Source organism: Bombyx mandarina, chromosome 16 (genome assembly GCF_030267445.1).
Source record: "Bombyx mandarina strain Sakado chromosome 16, ASM3026744v2".
Lineage (NCBI taxonomy): Eukaryota > Metazoa > Arthropoda > Insecta > Lepidoptera > Bombycidae > Bombyx > Bombyx mandarina.
The window spans coordinates 405,310-426,038 of record NC_143222.1 but is presented as its reverse complement, the minus strand read 5'-3'; the positions used below and the strand labels follow the sequence as shown (position 1 = coordinate 426,038).

Below are 20,729 nucleotides of genomic sequence, written 5' to 3'. Positions count from 1 at the left end.
CAGAAAATGTTGTTATATTCGTGTTTTCAATAATCAACTCTTCCCGACATCTATTGGCGAATAATAATACTATTTATTCTTAATTGAGGGCAACTAACCGCTTTAAAGACACAACAAGATAGCGTTATCAAAAAAAAAACGTGTAGCACTTAAATGCGCGTTTTGTACCTCCTGACCGAGCAGAGCTCGTCCAAACAACTATTACTTTGAATGAACAGTAATTGCGCAACACAACACACTACGTGTTATTTCAGAAACTATGTTTTTCTTTCGTCGTGTGAACTCAAGAACATATGTACGTAAGGTAAATATTTGTTAGCAATAATGGCAAATGTATATAAAAAATAATAAATGAGAAGTTTTTCAATGACCATGTGTCGTTTTTCGGTAGACTCTATTGTCATTCGGAAGTTGAGTTAGCGCGACATACGCTTTTACCAATCTGTTAAGTTCTTTTCATGCAGGGGGCCAAACTTCCGTCCGCGCCCAGTGGGTACAGGGGGTATTTGGGACTTGACAGCCTGCAGACGTTGGGAGCAGACCGCGGGTCCAAGGATAATTTTAGGGCCTTAACGACTACCCTTGCATTCTCTGACCCGACGTCCAATCTCCGGCAGGGGTCAGAACCTTGTCAGATTAGGGGAGCTCCCACAGTCAACACTACAACTAGACTCGCGGCGCCACCCCAAGTATGTCCGACGAGTTGACAAGGTTATAGTCGACGACAACGCGGACCGCAGCTGACGCGTCGTCCCATCCTCCCGGTGTCAGCGCGCTAAAGTGTTCCCACAGACACAGCCCACTGAGTTTCTCACCGGATCTTCTCAGTGGGTCGCGTTTCCGATCCGGTGGTAGATTCTGCGAAGCACGGCTTTTGCTAGGGTTCGTGTCAGCAACATCATCAGGCTTGAGCCTCGTGAGCTCACCTACTAGCCCGGTGACGCTGATATGGTCTCTCTAGACCATCAGCTTAGGTAGGGAAAAAAATAAACTAAAGTGACGACAGTATGCGGCGCTGTCCCGACCCCCACAGGTCGATGTTATGTTCTACGATAAGTTTTATTGCCGTTGCCTATGGATTTGAATCTCTGTATACTCGTATGACCCAGCACCACCAGGTTCATCCACCCAGCAACGGAGAGTGCAGGATTGTATTTATCGACAAACATATTCATGAGTTATCACGTCTCTCATCCAGGGAGCAATTTGTTAACAAATAACTTAACTTACAGATAAGGTGCTCAGTTGGGATGTACCAAAATCTTTGACATACCCTAATAACGACTCTAAATGTAAACACGAAAAAGGTTTTCAATTTTTAATTATTTTTAAATTCCCAAACTTTTTTGAGATTTTAGTACAATTTCTTGTTTGATGTTAAAGTAATATTAAATGAATTCTTGTCCAAAGATATTCTATAAATATGGTCCTTTATCGAAAATTCTCAGAGACTCCTTAGAAACAAAGCAGTGGTGGGTTAACAATAACAAAATACTATCTTTCATATTTATTAATATTAACTTTAATATTAAATAAACTATAATATTACATCATTTTTATCTACATATTTTAAAAGTGTTTGATAATTTTCATGGCACAATTACTTCGTTTTTTTTTTCCAATTTTCTTTTACTATTACATATTTGTACAGGGTGCGAGATGCTGCCCTTTCTGAATCCGTTTTCGTCAATTTACTTTAGCACAAATGTATTCAAAGTTATTAAGTTTGCTGTATTTATTGACTTGTTGTTTCAATGAGTTTTCGTCAAACAACTATCTAAACAGTTAATATTGGTTCGTCTCCAAATGCTCCTTCGATAAACTCATGGTTTATTCATAGTGAGTTATCAAAGCTTTATAAGCTACTAGCGACCCGCCCTCGCTTCGTTTGGGAAACTGTAATTTATTATTGATTTCTCCACTATTTAATAGATGTTATTATACAAATAAACCTTACTCTCTAATCACTCTATCTATTAAAAAAAGCCGCAATAAAATCCGTTGCGTAGTTTTAAAGATTTAAGCATACATAGGGACAGACAGATATAGGGACAGAGAAAGCGACTTTGTTTTATACTATGTAGTGATTTATATATAATACTCGTATTTTCAAAAAGCGTAGTTCACAATAAAGTTATTATATTTATTTATATTTTGAATACAAGTTATTCTAGTTATTCGTCAGTTTTATTATGACGGACGGCCACCGCCCTGCCTATTTCTGCCGTGAAGCAGTAATGCGTTTCGGTTTGAAGGGTGGGGCAGTCGTTGTAACTATACTGAGACCTTAGAACTTATATCTCAAGGTGGGTGGCGCATTTACATTGTGGATGTCTATGGGCTCCAGTAACCACTTATCACCAGGTTTTTTTTTTTTTTTTTTTATTGCCCTTGTAGGCAGACGAGCATACGGCCCACCTGATGGTGAGTGGTTACCGTTGCCCATGGACTTCAGCAATGCCAGGGGCAGAACCAAGCCGCTGCCTACCGCTTAATACTCTCCACAAGCCTCGTTTGAAGAAGGACATGTCATAGCGCTCGGGAAACACCGTGGACGGGAGCTCATTCCATAGCCGGATGGTACGTGGCAAAAAAGATCTCTGAAAACGCACTGTGGATGACCGCAGTGGCTCCAGGTAGTACGGATGAACTCTACTCCGGTGGCGGGCGGTGCGATGGTAAAAACGAGATGCCGGTATCATCTCGAACAATTCCTCAGAGCACTCCCCATGGAACATACGGTACAAAATACAGAGGGAACCGAAGTCCCTCCGCAGACCCAGAGGTTCCAAACGATCCGTGAGATTGGGATTATCGACAATCCGAACGGCCCTCCTCTGTATGGAGTCATGACTCCGAAACTGGACATCGCTCGAAATGTCGACCCCAAGTATCCCAATACTCTCGGAAGGTTGCAGGGATACTCCTTGGAATTGCGGCGCCATGACAAAGGGGTCCTTCTTCGCAGTGAACGCGCAAACCTGTGTCTTTAACGGGAACGCCACAAACACAAACCGAAACGCATTACTGCTTCACGGAAGAAATAGGCAGGGTGATGTTACCTACCCGTGCGGACTCACGAGAGATCCTACCACCAGTAAATGACTATGAACTTTCTTATATGGAGGGGGAAGCGGACCGGCACCCGCCTGATGTGGAGTAATGACTAGCTCCCGTGGCACTACTGAATACAAAAACAGCTACCTTGAACTAGCACCCATAAAAATCTTTATAATTTACTTTGCTATGCTATATTTGCAAACGGTCATACGTGTTTATCAGCAGCACAATTACAGCTGACGTCCAGACGCATCGTCCGGGATACCGTCTGGATGGTTTCAGTTTGGACCAAAAATGCAATTCAATCGAGACTATGTCCTAGTGTCTCGTTGTGTTCAGACGGTAACCATTTATCATCCGATGGCCCGTGAGCACGTCTGCTAGTTTACGCTACTCAAAAAAAAAAATTGTTAATACTGCACACGCAACGGTCCAAACTTAATAACCTAACTAGACTTAGTTGATGGCCTGAACAAGCTCAAGAAGCCACCCCAAAGTAATTGTATTATGCTGCCTGCCAACTCTAGTATGTATATGAAAGGGCCTTCTCTTGGCTTGGAGACTTCATCGTCGTCCTCAAACTGGAATAAATCATCATCGTCCAGCTCGTCGATGTCCGTATCATTGAGCTTTTCCGGAACCGGTAAGTAGGTAGGCAGGAGGGATATCTTCTCTGGTTTCCTGTCGATTTTCTTTAAAGCATCAGGTGATAATTCTTCTACATCTCTCTCAGTCGTGATGCTGTTGTCAAGCGGTTTCAGAACAGATTTCATTGGTTCGTCTAGTATTTCGATGTTGTCCCAGGGTTTTTGGGTTGTCTTCTCTTGGGTGCGGTTGCCGATGCCGAGAAACCTGGAAAGGAAGTTAGAATAGGTTAGAGCAGAGAAAACTTGTGAAACACTTAATTGCTCGGGGGAAAATTTCACGGCTTAAACAGTATGGAAATCAAATCGTACTAAAAAGCCGCGTTTGTTTGTCACTCAATCCTCTAAGGCATGGGATTATTTAGTAGCTTTTTACGACACTAACTGGAAGAGGTGAGGGATGCTATTCTAGGCCACCACTAAATAGCCGATTATATCATTCAGCGTTAAATACCAAACCTACTTAGAACTATAAACATATAGTATTATATCATTCTCCTGTCCTTCTCCCAATCACATGGGGTCGGCGCAACATGCTTTCTCCTTCCCTACTCTTCTATCATATACTATTTCTTCGCTCACTTCCCTCTTACACATATCGTCTTTCACGTCATCCATCCATTTCTTCTTAGGTCTACCTCTTCCTCTATATCCTTCCACATTCATAGTTAACACTCTCTTACCAACCTCATTTTCATTTCGTCTCAACACATGTCCATACCATCTCAAACACGCACTTCTCAACATCTCTAGCACAGGTGCCACTTTCAGACTTCCTCTAACTTATTATTATTAGCATACACTATGTGGCGCGCAAATATCTACCTGTATATCGGAGAAGTGATCCTCTCAGCGATGTTGTTGGCCAGCTGATGGTAGACGTCAAGAGACGCTCCTGGCGCTGAAGGCTGCGTTGTGTAGACGCTCACCACCGACTGCTCTACGTCCATGGCTGATCTGCTGCAGCATGGTTCGAAGATCTGGAAAGACATAATCCTTAGTTGCGACTTTATTTTTAGTCGTTTGCTATAAAGTTTCGCGGCTATCTACTTTATAACTATTCTGTGGTATTCTCGTAACCAAGGCTTTTTCAACAGCTCGACATCAAGCGGATGCACATGATAAGATTAAAATCGTGATGAAGCCCCACTAACTCATAGTATGCTTACCCACTTAATAAAAGGATGTTGTTAATTAACCCGAAACACACAATGAGACAGTCTCATCAATGATTGTGAATATGTAACTGAAGCTACAGCCCGAATGGGAATTTTACATCGATCGTTGTTTTTTCGGTTAAGTTAATCGCTTTTAGGGTCGGGTTTTATTTGTGCGTGCGATCGTGGTCGGGGTGGTTCGCGGGTACCGCAGCGTCTCGTTCGCGGCCTCGTATGTCCTCGTCGGGACGCCTCTCTTGAACCAGGAGCCTATGCGACTTCTCGATCTCCACTTTAGGGGGAGTTGCGTCCTAGCGGAAGATCGAGCGTGGAGGCTTCAATCTCGTCGGTACCTGCTCGAGGCGTGGTATCAACGCCTGGTAGACCCCGCCTCCTGGCAACGGATCGTCGAGGCGATCGGTCTGATTCTCTCACCAGACCCTGATGATCCGCACACACTTCAGGCACGGAAATCTCAAGTATAAGGTTCGTGCAGGAAAAAAAAAACAAGAAATATATTTCCAATTGGGTGTCTGAATGTCATCGTACACTTGCTCGATATTACAAAATAATTCGGTATATCAAATTTCTATCAACGACAAGATAAAAAAGGAATTTTCATTCTGGAAGTCATTTCATCAAAATGGTTGCGTAAAATAACGAAATATCAGCTTGAATATTTGTGTTTATTTATATCATTAATAGTAGCACAAAATGGAATATACATTGAAATATATCGGTTGAAAATTAATTTTAACCAGTACTTAGGACAAGGACAAATATCATAATAGATTTATTGGTCTTTTCCTGGTCAACGCATTGCCACCGCACCTTCAAATAATGAAATCGTCACCCAAAATCTAGCTCCAAAGGCGCACGCGAAGCACCTTCATCAGAGTGTAATTGGTGCATATCCCAACAGCGATTCATCAACCATATCTAAACTCAATAAAAACAAGCCATTGTCATTATATCGTCCTTACTAAAGTATCAAGACTACGTGACCTGAGTATTGAATGCCAGCAATGACACCGAAGATCAAGATGCGCGTGTAGCGTACGTGATAGGCACTGCATTAATTGTCAAGGGAGGATTGCCTAACAGAAGAGGAAACCAGGGTATCGTTTAGTCCAAAACTCTCTATTTCCTCCCTGGATAATAGCACTAGAGGAAAAAGTCCACAAACATCACGATGCATACTTCAACACGATGAGACCTCAAGGTTGTCAGTCATTTATATATTTGTTACAATTTCTATCGATGTTTTTTTCTTTGACAAATCTATATATTATTATATAAAAATGAATTGCTGTTCGTTAGTCTCGCTAAAACTCGAGAACGGCTGGACCGATTTGGCTAATTTTGGTCTTGAATTATTTGTGGAAGTCCAGAGAAGGTTTAAAAGGTAAAGATAAATATGAAAATGCTCGGAATTAAATAAAAATAAATAATTTTGTTTTTCCTTAGATGTGTCCCACGTCGGATGGATTACTTTTGTTTGTTTTAAGTTTATTTTATACAAGCGACCCGCCCTCGCTTCGCTTCGGAAACATTAAAACACACATGAAACCAAAAAAAAAAAAAAAATGAAAAAAAAGTAGCCTATGTTCATCAGGGACAATGTCGGCTTCTAATGGAAAAAGAATTTTTCAAATCATTTTGAATTTTTCAGAATTTTTTTGAAACAAACAAACAAACAAATTTTTCCTCTTTATAATATTAGTATAGATATAGACAAAAGCTTAGGTCTTTTATTTATCAATTGAGGCACTACGAAGTCTGGCGGGTCAGCTAGTTCTTTATAATTATCACGGCTTTGACGTCACAGGTGGAGAAACAGCGGATGTGTTAGCATAGTGTTGGGGTCATGAAGCCATTTAATCATAATCACATCATTAATAATTTGATGGCCTATTCTTATAGCGTTCGGGAGGTCTTTGATGTACGCAAGCGTCCGTGGCCTAAGCGATATGACGCCCGGTGTCCTCGTATCTGGCCATGCTGCTGTACTGGTGCTCAAATCTCGTGGGCATGGTGGTGGATATTCACAATTTTTATGTCTATCGGCTTTGGTACCCTCTTAACATTAGACCGTGAGGGCGTCTACAAGCAATAGACAGTCTACAAAAGCAGCATCATAATTCGTATAATGAAATAGAAATGTAATATAATATTGTGTTCCTAAGTTTGGCGGTCTAATTGATATCAAGCTCTGTAGCCTAAAATTTTTACGGATTTCAACAAGTGAGGTGTCACTAGATTTGTCTCCAACTAGCATCTTTTGTTTACAACACCCGACTTTCAAGCACAGTTACGATTCAATCTCGATAATTGTCAATTATATTGTTTAAGCGAAGTCGATTAACTGATACTGATTTTTATCAAAATGCATCTATAATGATATAAGCTACTTAGACATCTACAACGCAAATGCACCACCCATCTTGAGATATAAGTTCTTAGGTCTCAATATAATTACAACGGCTGCCCCACCCTTCAAACCGAAAGGCATTACACCTTCACGGCGGAAATAGGCGGGGCGGTGGTACCTACCCGTGCGGACTCACAAGAGGTCCTACCACCAGTAACTAGCGGAAATCGTAATTTTGCGGGTTTGATTTTTATAACACGATGTTATTCCTTCACCGTAGAAGTCAACCGTGAACATTAAGTACGTATTTCATTAGAAAAATTGGTACCCGCCTGCGGGATTCGAACACCGTTGCATCGCTACATACGAATGCACCGGACGTCTTATCCTTTAGGCCACGACGACTATAATATCGCATATCGCTACTACGGACATCTGACAGTGCTAGGATGATCAGCTCGAGGTTACGGGTGCGTATTTACAACAAAATACATCAGAACATTATTTATTAGACTTGATTAATTTATTAGTTACTAGCGACCCGCCCTCGCTTCGCTTCGGCAACTGTAATTTATTATTGATTTCTCGACTATTTAATGGATGTTATTATACATATAAACCTTCCTCTTCAATCACTCTATCTATTAAAAAAAACCGCATCAAAATCCGTTGCGTAGTTTTAAAGATTTAAGCGTACATAGGTATATTTACTGGTGGTAGGACCTCTTGAGAGTCCGCGTGGGTAGGTACCATCTCCCTGCTTATTTCTGCCGTGAAACAGTAATGCGTTTCGGTTTGAAGGATGGGGCAGCCGTTGTAACTATACCTGAGACCTTAGAACTTATGTCTCAAGGTGGGTGGCGCATTTACGCTGTAGATGTCTATGGGCTCCAGTAACCCCTTAACACCAGGTGGGCTGTGACCTCGTCCACCCATCTAAGCCATAAAAAAAAATATATAGGGACAGAGAAAGCGACTTTGTTTTGTACTATGTAGTGATGTTTACCACGCATTATTTTTCTGTACAATTAATATTCAATACAATTTCACTTACAGAACAGAACGCTAAGATCAGAAGTTGTCATTTTTGAGGCACAAATTGTTTGTAGTACAGAATTGGGTCAAACGGCGGTAACACACACACTAAATATGTATATTATGTTTTATGATATGTTCAGTGGTTAGTGCTCCCCTGACGGCAGACTGTCTAGGCCGAGACATTATAGCACGGTCGACGAGATAGGAACGCCACACTTTAAGCTGGAAGTTACAGACATTTGAAAGGTTTCTGGTCCAACAATGGTTTATGCTGAAATTCGCCCACTGAGTTTCTCGGCGGTTCTTCTCAGTGGGTCGCGTTTCCGATCCGGTGGTAGATTCTGCGAAGCGCTGCTCTTGCTAGGGTCAGTGTTAGTAACACTTCCAGTTTGAGCCCCGTGAGCTCAGCTACATGTTGAAGCTGAAATAGCCTCTCAAGGCTATCAGCTTAGGAAGAAAAAAAAAACCTATGTCTCACCTATACGTCCCAACACCAGAAGTTAGTCTAAGATACAGGAGAGAATAAGAAGCTAGACCTTTATCGAACACACGAAAATTAGTCCCTTATAAAAACTCGAAAATATCCAAATTTATTAACAAATTGTGGTCCTATTCATAAACTATTCGAGCACGATTCACAACTTATAAATATTTAAGTGATCCACATTCAATCACGGATATATTTGGATCAATAGACAACTACCTCGTTTATTTAAGTTGGCTACTGACCTTTGACCTTTCAGTATCGATGTCCACAGTAATAATAATAATAATTTCTTTATTTACTACATAAGCATAAATCATGACATAGAATACTATTTACATATTTAACAAATTGAGAGGTTACGCAGATGGCATCAAAAATATAAAATTAACCAATGATCCTCACACTAGGCATAGCCTGTATCGTGAGGACCAAAATGCGATTTACTATGTATATAATTGACCTCAAAACGACATCACTATTATTAATAATTATTACTCTCAAAAACATGCGTTACAAGATTTAACATATAATATAATAAAACATTTTGAGTAATAAAAATAACACATCAAATAATTACACATATGTAGGGAGCGTAGACATAAAACAGTCACTGCTCAGCGGGTAATAAGTAAATAATATAGATAGTATAATACATACTAGGGTTAGCTCAAAGTGGTACCCGTGCCCAAGAACCTTGCGGTGATGCTGTGCGGTCTCCAGATGACCTCAAAGGTTTCGCTATATGATTATCTGATTGCTTTACAGAAATTTCGTACATCAGAAAATGGGGCGTTTGCACCTGACCATTTTATTGTATAATTGTAGTTAAGTACGTCCGTTTGTGATACTAGTTTTTGCCCGCGACTCCGTCCGCGTGGCAGCGGCTTGGCTCTGCCCCTTGCATTGCTGAAGTCCATGGGCGACGGTAACCACTCACCATCAGGTGGGCCGTATGCCCGTCTGCCTACAAAGGCAATAAAAAAAAAAAAAAAAAAAAAAAAACTTTGGCATATCGCTAAATTTTACCCCCCACTTAATTTACGTAGAAAGTGAAAATATTTTTGAATTATAGAATGTTATGGAGCTATTTAAACTCCTATTTTGAAACATTCTTTATTGGTGCTCCACTTGTATTGGTCTTACCATGATGTTATATAGCCTATCATCATCATCATCTCAGCCTGTCCATTGTCCACTGCTGAACATAGGCCTCTCCAAATGATCTCCAGTGCGGCCGGTCCGTTGCCACCTGCATCCAACGTGACCCAGCGGTTCTTACCAGGTCGTCGGTCCATCTCGTAGGTGGCCGTCCCACACTGCGCTTGCCAGTACGTGGTCTCCACTCGAGGATCTTTCCGCCCCATCGGATATAACCTATATCCTTCCTCAATAAATGGGCTATCTAACACTGAAAGATTTTTTTATATCGCACCAGTAGTTCCTGAGATTAACGCGTTCAAACAAACAAACAAACAAACAAACTCTTCAGCTTTATAATATTTGTATAGATTTTACATCTAAATTGTCGATATTTTAACGAAAACATCATTTTTTTTAACATTAAAACATTAAAGATAATTGGCGCACTTTGTTTTGGTTCGTTTCGGCGCCGGCTTTTAGAAATCTACGATGAACTCTATGTTTTCTTTCACCAAACACGTTGAATAATATCGAAATTTACATAATATAAATACAGCTAACCAAAGACATACAATAATCAAAACAAGTTTTATTTCGGTCTGTTTTTCGACCGATTTAAAGTAGCTAATGCAGAGCTTTAATGTTTCCAATAAATATATTTCTTTAAAGTCAATTTGGTTCTTCTTTACGATGTCAATAAAAAAACAAGAAAATGTTACCGTTCAATGTACATGGATCCAAATCTTGAATTATTGGTATATTAGTGATTATGATCTTTTTTTTTATTGCTTAGATGGTTGGACGAGCTCACAGCCCACCTGGTGTTAAGTGGTTACTGGAGCCCATAGACATCTACGACGTAAATGCGCCACCCACCTTGAGATATAAGTTCTAAGATCTCAAGTATAGTTACAGCGGCTGCCCCACCCTTCGAACCGAAACGCATTACTGCTTCACGGCAGAAATAGGCAGGGTGTTGGTACATACCCGTGCGGACTCGCAAGAGGTCCTACCACCAGTCTAAATTTCGATCCCTGGGGGAACACTAGTCGAATTAATTAATTTGGTTTGAATTTGAATTTTATCGCCACATCAGTCAAAAGGTTAGCGACGGAGCGTAGTGGCTACATCAAGGATTAGGTTTGCGACACCCAAAACACAAGGATTTTTCTCCCTTTCCTATTCACTGGAAGCTTAAGAGGCTATTCCAGCTACGCTCTATTTGCTAAGAGCTTAAGACACTCAACCTGAGAAAGTTTGCCTAACTCTAGCCCTAGCAAAACCAGTGCTTCGCAGAATCCACCACCGGATCGGAAACGCGACCCACTGAGAAGATCCGGCGAGAAACTCAGTGGGCTGTGTCCGTGGGTTAATTCGCTCATCGAGCCTTTCGTCGCAAGCGACGGGTTCGACGAGGACGGTGACTGTGCTTGTGGTACCTAGAAGCACCGTTAATGGATCGGGAGAATCCGTAATGACGTGTTTTGGGCGTCGTCGACTGTTTACCATTCGGTCTACAGGATCGGGTATGATATCACCGAGATAGTCTAACTTTTGAACGAGATTGGTTTTTGCCTTCGTTCTATGTATCATCGTCTGTGTAAGTCTTCGGGAACAGGTTATTGTGACCGTGTTAATAAAGATCATCAGTACCGGTTTTAAGTACAAGAGGAAACGGGGTCATTGAAGCGGGGCCCGACACCGGTCTGGTCCAGAGGAATGTTTGAGAGACGATACCGGTGGTAGGGCGTCATGTGAGGACGCACGGGTAGGTACCACCACCCTGCCTATTTCTACCGTGAAGCAGTAATTCGGTTCGGTTTGAAGGGTGGGGCAGCCATTGTACTGTAAAACTAAGACGCAGAACTCATGTTTCAAGGCCGTCAGTATTATTTACATTGTTCTTGTCTATGGACTCCTGTAATTATACTTGAGACCTTAGAACTTATGTCTCAATGTGGGTGGCGTATTTACGTTGTGGATGTCTATGGGCTCCAGTAACCACTTAACACCAGGTGGGCTGTGAGCTCGTCCACCGATCTAAGCAATAAAAAATAAATAAAACTCCGGTAACCACTTAACACCGGTCGGGACGTGTGATCGTCCACCTGTCTAAGCAATAAATAAATATTAAAAAGGATGTGGGGTCTTCAAAGCAGGCTTCGGCTGCGATTTGCAATTGTTCAACTTTATTACCAGTCAGACTTCGGCCAAGGTTTTTGGTCACATTACAGACATGCTACGAACAAGTGAAACCTGTTCCCAAACGCACGAAAAAGTTGTGGAAGCTTTTTTAAACTTTCTACAATATAAAGCTTAAATAAATCATCTTTATTATGGATCGTGCGGGTAATAATAACCTTGATTTCAGAAGAAAGCGTGGGATTATACCAATTTTAGAAAAGGGAAGTTACTTTATTTGTAGTTCTTTTTTTTATTGCTTAGATGGATGGACGAGCTCACAGCCCACCTGGTGTTAAGTGGTTACTGGAGCCCATAGACATCTACAACGAAAATGCGCCACCCACCTCGAGATATAAGTTCTAAGATCTCAGTACGGCTACCCCACCCTTCGAACCGAAACGCATTACTGCTTCACGGCGGAAATAAGCGGGGTGGTGGTACCAACCCGTGCGGACTCACAAGAGGTCCTACCACCAGTAAGTTCGATATATTTTAGTAGGTCTATTTTAAAGCTTATTTTTATTAGTCTGCTTGCTGTCTCAAACAACTTATACAAGTTTTCTATCCACTTTTCTTGTATAAAGCTATCATATAGTGCTTAACTGTAACAAAATCATTCATATACATTTTCACGTATATCTAATTATTCTTGAATTAACTTTACTGGTATCTACGCCCGCCTGGCATACACTTTTAATCGCGTGGGTGGACACTCAGCCTTTAGCAGTAAAAGGTATTCCCTTAACGAATTCCGCCAATCGATTAAGTGGTTTGCTCAAGAAATTTTGGGAAACAGTCAGACACGATTAGTTTTAAATCATAATAATATTAGTTGCTATGTACTTACTACTAGCTATAAATATCCAACTTTTTAACGTAAACTTTATTATTTATTCGAATGGATATTATTAAAATAAATAAAAAACTTTGATTGACGATTCATTATGCAACATCTGATTACAAGTAACTAATAAACAAAGTCAATTTCGGCTCCAAATTAATCTTTGTCCTGTGAAATTTAACAGACAGAAAAATAATCGCCGGCATATATATTTTTTTTTTAATTGCTTGGATGGGTAAACGAGCTCACAGCCCGCCTTGTCTTAAGTAGTTACTGGAGCCCATAGACATCTACAACGTGAATGCGCCACCCATCTTGAGATGTAAGTTCTAAGATCTCAAGTATAGTTACAGTGGCTGCCCCAGCCTTCAAACCGAAACGCAGAACTGCATCACGGCAGAAATAGGGAGGATGGTGGTACCTACACGCGCGGACTCACAAGAGGTCCTACCACCAGTTATAAAATTTGTATGTGTAAATATGTTCTATTATTCCTCTATAGTTCCGCCCTTTCTAATCTTTATAGTTTTAAATTCAGTTTCAACGTACAAACACATCAGATCTACCATTTCATTATGGATTGAATGATTATTACAATGATTATTAAGAAACTAAGCAAATATGAAATAAAATTGTTTTTTATTCAAACAAGTGGGCCGTCGGAGGTGCTTTCAAATCGTCATCAATTTACCTCAGATTCGGAATACAGTTTCACCGCTGAGAAGAATCCGTAAGAAACACAAGGATTATGTTCTTTTATAAATATTTTATAATTAAAATAATTTTATAAACTTTAAAAAATCATATTAAATCATTACATTTAAATTGTTAAGGCATATTCTAAAAATGGTTGAATAATAATAAAAGATTAAATTGCGTTTTCTGTACAATATTAAAAAAACAACATTGAAAGCCTTTATTTTCCATAAATTATTATTTTACACGCTATTATTGAATTAAGTAAAACTGAACTCCTCTTTTTTCTCAATGACAGAGTTCAGAAAAGAAAAAAAATCTATATAAGGAAAATCTTTTTTTTTTAAATAAAATTTTCAAAAGCTTTATGTAAAAAATACATAAAAAAGGTTTTTCTTTACACATATCTATACATATAAATGACATTTTTACAATTTTTGTCTGTCTGTCTGTTTGTTCCGGCTAATCTCTGGAACGGCTGGACCGATTTTGACGAGACTTTCACTGATAGGTAGCTGATGATATAAGGACTAACTTAGGCTATTTTTGTAGACTAGCTTCGCTTCGCGGCGTCACCCGCGGTACGACAATAACAGCGGGTAACGTGGCGGGACTCAGCTATCAATAATAAAATGTAATGTTTCCGAAGCGAAGCGAGGGCGGGTCGCTAGTAAGAAATATGATTAGATTTAGAAGGAACAGGTCTGCGTTGCTGATCACTGGCTAAAGATCCGTTCGTACTGTTGCCGGGTGATACGTCAAACACAAGTTCAAGCTCACGCGCTTTCGTTATTAGCATAGTTGCCCGTCGTATATCTATCTATGTATATAAAAATGAATTGCTGTTCGTTAGTCTCGCTAAAACTCGAGAACGGCTGGACAGATTTGGCTAATTTTGGTCTTGAATTATTTGTGAAAGTCCAGAGAAGGTTTAAAAGGTAGATAAATATGAAAACGCTCGGAATGAAATAAAAATGACAATTTTGTTTTTCCCTTGATGTATCCCCCGTCGGATGGATTCCTTTTGTTTGTTTTAAGTTTATTTTATACAAAAGCTTAGGTCTTTTATTAATCGATTGAGGCACTACGAAGTCTGCCGGGTCAGCTAGTTATTAATAAACATGTGCTAGTAATATAAGTTTAAATCGAAAGTAGCTTACGGGTTTTTATAGTAATCAATTATGCTCTGACCAACGAAGTAACAGTTTCTTTCGTTCGCGACAAACAAACTGCATTAATAGTTTTTTTTCTTTTTTTTTTTTTCTAATATTTATCAAGGATATAATATCTGTTCGTTAATTGTAAAATCTTTAGTCATCCCATTACCGGAATCTTCAAAAACTTTGTCAAATTAATCTAAAGTTTTTGTTTAATTATTATCGATTATTATCTATTATTATTTGATTAAATATAATCGAAATATCGTTGTTTATCAGTTCCCTTTGTCGCTCCTTTGCTTTCATGGGGAAATACCAGACATTTAAGCAATATGTCACATGATCACAGTACATATAGCTTACAATCGACTGACCCGAAAACCGGCTTCGGAATGCAAATTGTTTAACAAAATATCGACCAAAGTTCACTGAACCAAAACAGGTTTCGCTGGGTAGAAAATAATTTTTATGTTAATCAAGTCTGGTTAACCTTTACATGGAAGGATTTAGTTATCATATTATCGACGATTGCCTAACATGGGCGCGGCTCACCTAGCATAAAGTGTTTACCGGAAGATAAATATCGTGAAAATTGGTCAACCCTTCGAGACTGGATAGCCCGAAGTCGTCGTGGCCTAAAAGATAAGACGACCGGTGCATTCGTGTTGAGCGATGCACCGGTGTTCGAATCTCACAGCGAGGTACCAATTTTTCTAATGAAATACGTACTTAACAAATTTTCAGGATTGACTTCCATGGTGAAGGAATAACATCGTGTAATAAAAATCAAACCCGCAAAATTATAATTTGCGTAATTACTGGTAGGACCTCGTGTGGTATCACCGCCCTGCCTATTTCCGCCGTGAAGCAGTAATGCGTTTCGGTTTGAAGGGTGGGGCAGCCGTTGTGACTATACGGAGACCTTAGAACTCATATCTCACGGTGGATGACAAGGGGTTGGAACTATCAAAAATCCTTAGCTAATGAGGAAACATCATCCACTTACTACCCAAGTATCATATATAAAAATCAGCTTATTTACTATTACGTAAGTAAAATTATAATAGTTTTGGTAATACCAAAAAATCTCACTTTATTATTTAATGAGTTTAGATCGGTATTTATACACCATTAGTACCGTGTACCTGCCAAAGCCAATGTAACCCAAACTTCACAATAGTCCACCGTTCTCATCTGTGTTGGGCGTATGAGCTGACAAATTTTCAGCTTTTATAAAATAACAAAGGTCTGGGGTTTACGGGCTCTTGTAATGTATCTGATTAAGGCCCCCATCTTTAATTTCCAAGTACGCGTCTGTTCTTAAGTAACTTTCACGCTTACAAAAAAAAAATTTGCGAAATTCATACGTCCTGATGTCGCGACCTGATACCTCATATTGATTGGTAAATGTAGATTGTGATAATTACTTTTAGATCTTCTCTTTTCTGCGTTAAGTTCGGCGCCAGGATGGGAATCTTCTTTTTTTATTGCCTTTGTAGGCAGACGAGCATACGGCCCACCTGATGGTAAGTGGTCACCGTCGCTCATGGACGTCAGCAATGCCAGGGGCAAAGCCAAGCCGCTGCCTACCATTAAGCACGGAGAGTGCAAGCCTCGTTTGAAGTAGGACATGTCATAGCGCTCGGGAAACACCGTGGAGTTCGCCAAAGCCGAATCGTTCCAAACCTGCTCTGGTCTGTACTGTATGTGTAATTGGGGTGGAGAGAGGCGTGCAGAAAGTCCACGCCGTTAATGAGCTTTCAGTCCTTTAGAGAATGTGGAGGCCTACGTCAAAAGCTCAAACGACTTTGATCAAACGCAACCACGCAGTTATAAGTAATCACTTGCTAAAGTCCAGCGTCAGCAGTACCTCGTTATATATAATAAATATATAGTATATATAATAAATAATTGAGAATTTTTACTTAAATTATTACAATGATACTATCACTACATAGTATAAAACAAAGTCGCTTTCTCTGTCTGCTTGTATGCTTAAATCAACTACGCAACGGATTTTGATGCGGTTTTTTTTAATAGATAGACTGATTGAAGAGAGAGAGAGAGAGAGAGAGAGAGTATTCTTTATTGTACACCAAAAAACAAATAAATAGTGCGATACATTAAAAAAAAAAAAAAAAACAAAAAAAAGTACAATTGGCGGTCTTATCGCTAAGAGCGATCTCTTCCAGACAACCATCAGGTGGACAAGAATCATTTGGAAACGAACTACGCGCGGTGTACCATTCCAGTGAAGAGAAAGGTTTATATGTATAATAACATCCATTAAATAGTAGAGAAATCAATAATAAATTACAGTTTCCGAAGCGAAGCGAGGGCGGGTCGCTAGTATATTAATATAGTAATGTAAGTATATAAAAAAGTTCAAATGTACATATTATACAAAATGACGGGTTTTTGTTCAATTATCTGTCACTTTAATACCTGTTTCAATGATTGAATTGAATTTTGCTGCCTTTTTCATATTTTATACACAAGTATATATTATTATTATTATCGACCATAATGGTTGAGGTTACAGCAGTGTTTATAGACTCTGGCATCCGCCCAACATTAAGTCTACTTTCAGCTCGAGAATAAAGCCATTTAGATTGCCTTTCCTTAAAATATTTTGCTACTAATTTTTTCTTTAATCTCAATCTTAACTTCCTGCTACTCGTGTGAAGATGACTAGGATACAAACAATGCAACAACATACACTAGCTCATTACACGTTTACTGGTGGTGGGACCACTTGTGAGTCCGCGCGGGTAGGTACCACCACCCTGCCTATTTCTGCCGTGAAGCAGTAATGCGTTTCGGTTCGAAGGGTGGGGCAGCCGTTGTAATTATATTGAGACCTAAGAACTTATATCTCAAGATGGGTGGCACATTTGCGTTGTAGATGTCTATGGGATCCAGTAACCACTTAACACCAGGTGGGCTATGAGCTCGTCCACCCATCTAAGCAATAAAAAATAATAATATCTGAATGACTGTGGCTCACGACGTTCTAGAGCTATGCGAACAGTAAAATCCCGACACAAGCATAAATAAATTTAACGTCTTATTGATACCTAGTATTTTGTTAAGTTTGGACGCGGCAAATATATATAAATAAGCGGAGACGGAACAGTCTGTTCGTCACTGAGTTTACTGTTTTATTAGCAGTTTTTGACGAGCAATTAGTGTTATCAATAAAGAAACCCTTACAGAGAGAAACTGTAAAAACAGAAAACACACATACTTCTTCTCTAGGTAATATATCAGCATTTACTGGTGTGGTACGGTGTATTAGGCCCGCACGGGTTTGTAACACTATCCTGCCTATTTCTGCCACTATATCAGCCGTGACCTCGGCCACTCTTAACACAACCAAAAAGCATGTCACCAGGAAAATCGTCACTCAGTATTGGCGACATTCGAAGCATACTTAATGCACCATTATCTGCCATGTCGTAACTCTGACACGAGCAGGGCTCACCTTCAGCTATAAGGACTTCGAATTGGCGAAGGTCATAGGTGGTATCAACCTAGAATCTTAAAAAAATCTAAAATCTCTCTCCTATCAATGTTGTAAAAGACGATAGAAAATCCGGGCTGTGTTCTCAGAGTCCTATACCGGCATACCTCGATCGCCAGCCCGCATTAATTGATGGTATAGCATTCCATGAGACTGCCAATCGAGAAGCACACATATTATTATGTGCCTACCAGTTTCAAGGGTGGAATAGCCATAGATACTTTTTTTATGATTGAGAGATTACTGGTGGCCCAGAGGCCTTTCTAGCTTAACCAGAACAGATGGTCGAACAAAGGCTCAGCCAGGAGGGGTGGGATTTGCTGACAGCTTCCCGAGCGCCTCCAAAGGAGACTTAACAACTCAAGAGCAGCTGCTTCAGGAATAAAGCCATAAATACATGTAAGATTGACAGCTAATATATTAAAGTGTGTGGCGATATTTACATTGTGATGTTTTGTGAATTCCGGTAACCGATTAACAACAAATGGGCTGTGAGCTCGTTTGCCAGACTATATCTACGAAAAAGCCTAAAGTAGACGGTCATGTGCAATGATTTCACTCGCGTTAAATTTGTAATTCAGAAATATTGGTCGTATCTTCACGAGAAAAAAAAGCGCTTGCGTCAGTCTCTGGTCCATGGACCACAGAACAGTCGATTTGCAATTACATTACCAACAAGAAAAACGCAGTGCCGTATTTACTATATCAGACACACCCGGCATTGTGTTTCCTTTGCCATACTAAATGTTTACATGATATAAAGTCTTGTGTGTCTTCCACCACCCAGTTCACATAGTCAATAATATTTGAGCGAAGTTTCATCCAAATCTGTTTGGTCCTTTTTGGAGGGATTTAGCAACAAACATATTCACAATATTGGTACAGACTAGCCGTACTCGTCCGCTTCGCTCCTCATTTACAATTTACATTATTATTTATCGTCATTATTATTAGGGAGTCCAACACTCATATAAATATTAGCCTATCCATTAAGTACATGTATTTTCTACATGGATACCAAGTTTAAAGTCAATCGGATGCATGGTTCAGTAGTTATAACGGAACATCGGTAAAAACCACTGTAGATTTATATATTAGTATAGATTACAGCATTTGCGGGCATGATTTTCATTACACGATATTAAGCCTTCATAATGGAAACAATTCGTGAATTTTACCATTGACCGATATATTTATTCACCATAACAGTAATCATATTCTCAGCTCACGGTGACCGCTTACTGTAAGGCCAATAAACACAACTGAGGACCCTGGACATCAGCAGTAATAAATAAAAACAAAACTTACCAATGTAACAAAGAGCACTAATATCGATATTTTCACGTTAACCATTTTAGCCGACTTAAACAAGATGAGTTAATCGATAACAGCGATTTTTTTTTTATTAATGACAGCGGTGAGCGCGCACGTCCTCTTTTCGATTCTGTTGTGACCGTTAGTGTTCAGACGGTGACCGTCAGCTTCGGTATCGCTAGACTCACTAGTGTGTCCATTAATTGGGTCGAAAGAAAGGTTTTTGTTTTTTTAAATATTCAAAAACTTAAATCGAATTAATCTGAAAGAGATAAAAGTTATTTTACTCGTCGAACTCGACAAAGAGTTCGACGTGCAACCTAATCCACGAATCAGCTCGCTGAGTTTCTCGCCGGATCTTCTCAGCGGGTCGCGATTCCGATCCGGTAGTAGATACATTCGCGAAGCAGCTGCTCTTGGGTTGTTAGGTCTCCTTCGGAGGCGCTCGGGCAGCTGGTAATAAATCCCACCCCTCCTGGTTGAGCCTTTGCTCACCCACCTGTCCTGATGAAAACTGGAAAGGTCTCCGGGGCACCAGTAATCTCTCAACCATAAAAAAGTTAATAAACATGAAAAAATATTTCGACACTGAAATTCCACAGTTACTTATAAAATATGGTGTCACTACTGAAGAACGACCTTTCAAAGTTCGTGAACTGAAGATTAATTAGTTTCGCCCTACTCATTGTTATTGAGATTATAAGAAGCTAATAGCGCTTACGAGGTCAAGCTACGATGCGTGTGGTCGGTTTCGGGATGGGCAAATTTAAATTCTTTCAAATCACGTTCTGAAATTTCCGAACGCAATTTTTATTACTAACTCTCATGTGACATAAGATAGCTTCTCTGCTTAATGGTTTTTTTAATACATCGGGACCTTCGCTAGAAGTAATAGTGTTCTGTGATCGGGACACTCTTCACTACATAGTATAAAACAAAGTCGCTTTCTCTGTCTCTATATCTGTCTGTCCCTATGTATGCTTAAATCTTTAAAACTACGCAACGGATTTTGATGCGGTTTTTTTAATAGATAGAGTGATTGAAGAGGAAGGTTTATATGCATAATAACATCCATTAAATAGTGGAGAAATCAATAATAAATTACAGTTTCCGAAGC

The 20,729-nt window shown here is 39.7% G+C and overlaps 1 protein-coding gene across 1 annotated transcript; it reads right to left on the bottom strand.

The window, feature by feature from the left end:
• Positions 1-1,460: 1,460 nt before the first annotated feature.
• LOC114246289 (uncharacterized) lies at positions 1,461-19,769 on the bottom strand. Its single transcript, XM_028178755.2, has 3 exons — positions 19,607-19,769; positions 4,530-4,684; positions 1,461-3,912 (listed from the first exon to the last, which is right to left on the bottom strand). The coding sequence occupies exons 1-3, from the start codon at positions 19,649-19,651 to the stop codon at positions 3,507-3,509; spliced, it is 606 nt and encodes a 201-aa protein (XP_028034556.2). The 5' UTR covers positions 19,652-19,769; the 3' UTR covers positions 1,461-3,506.
• Positions 19,770-20,729: the final 960 nt, after the last annotated feature.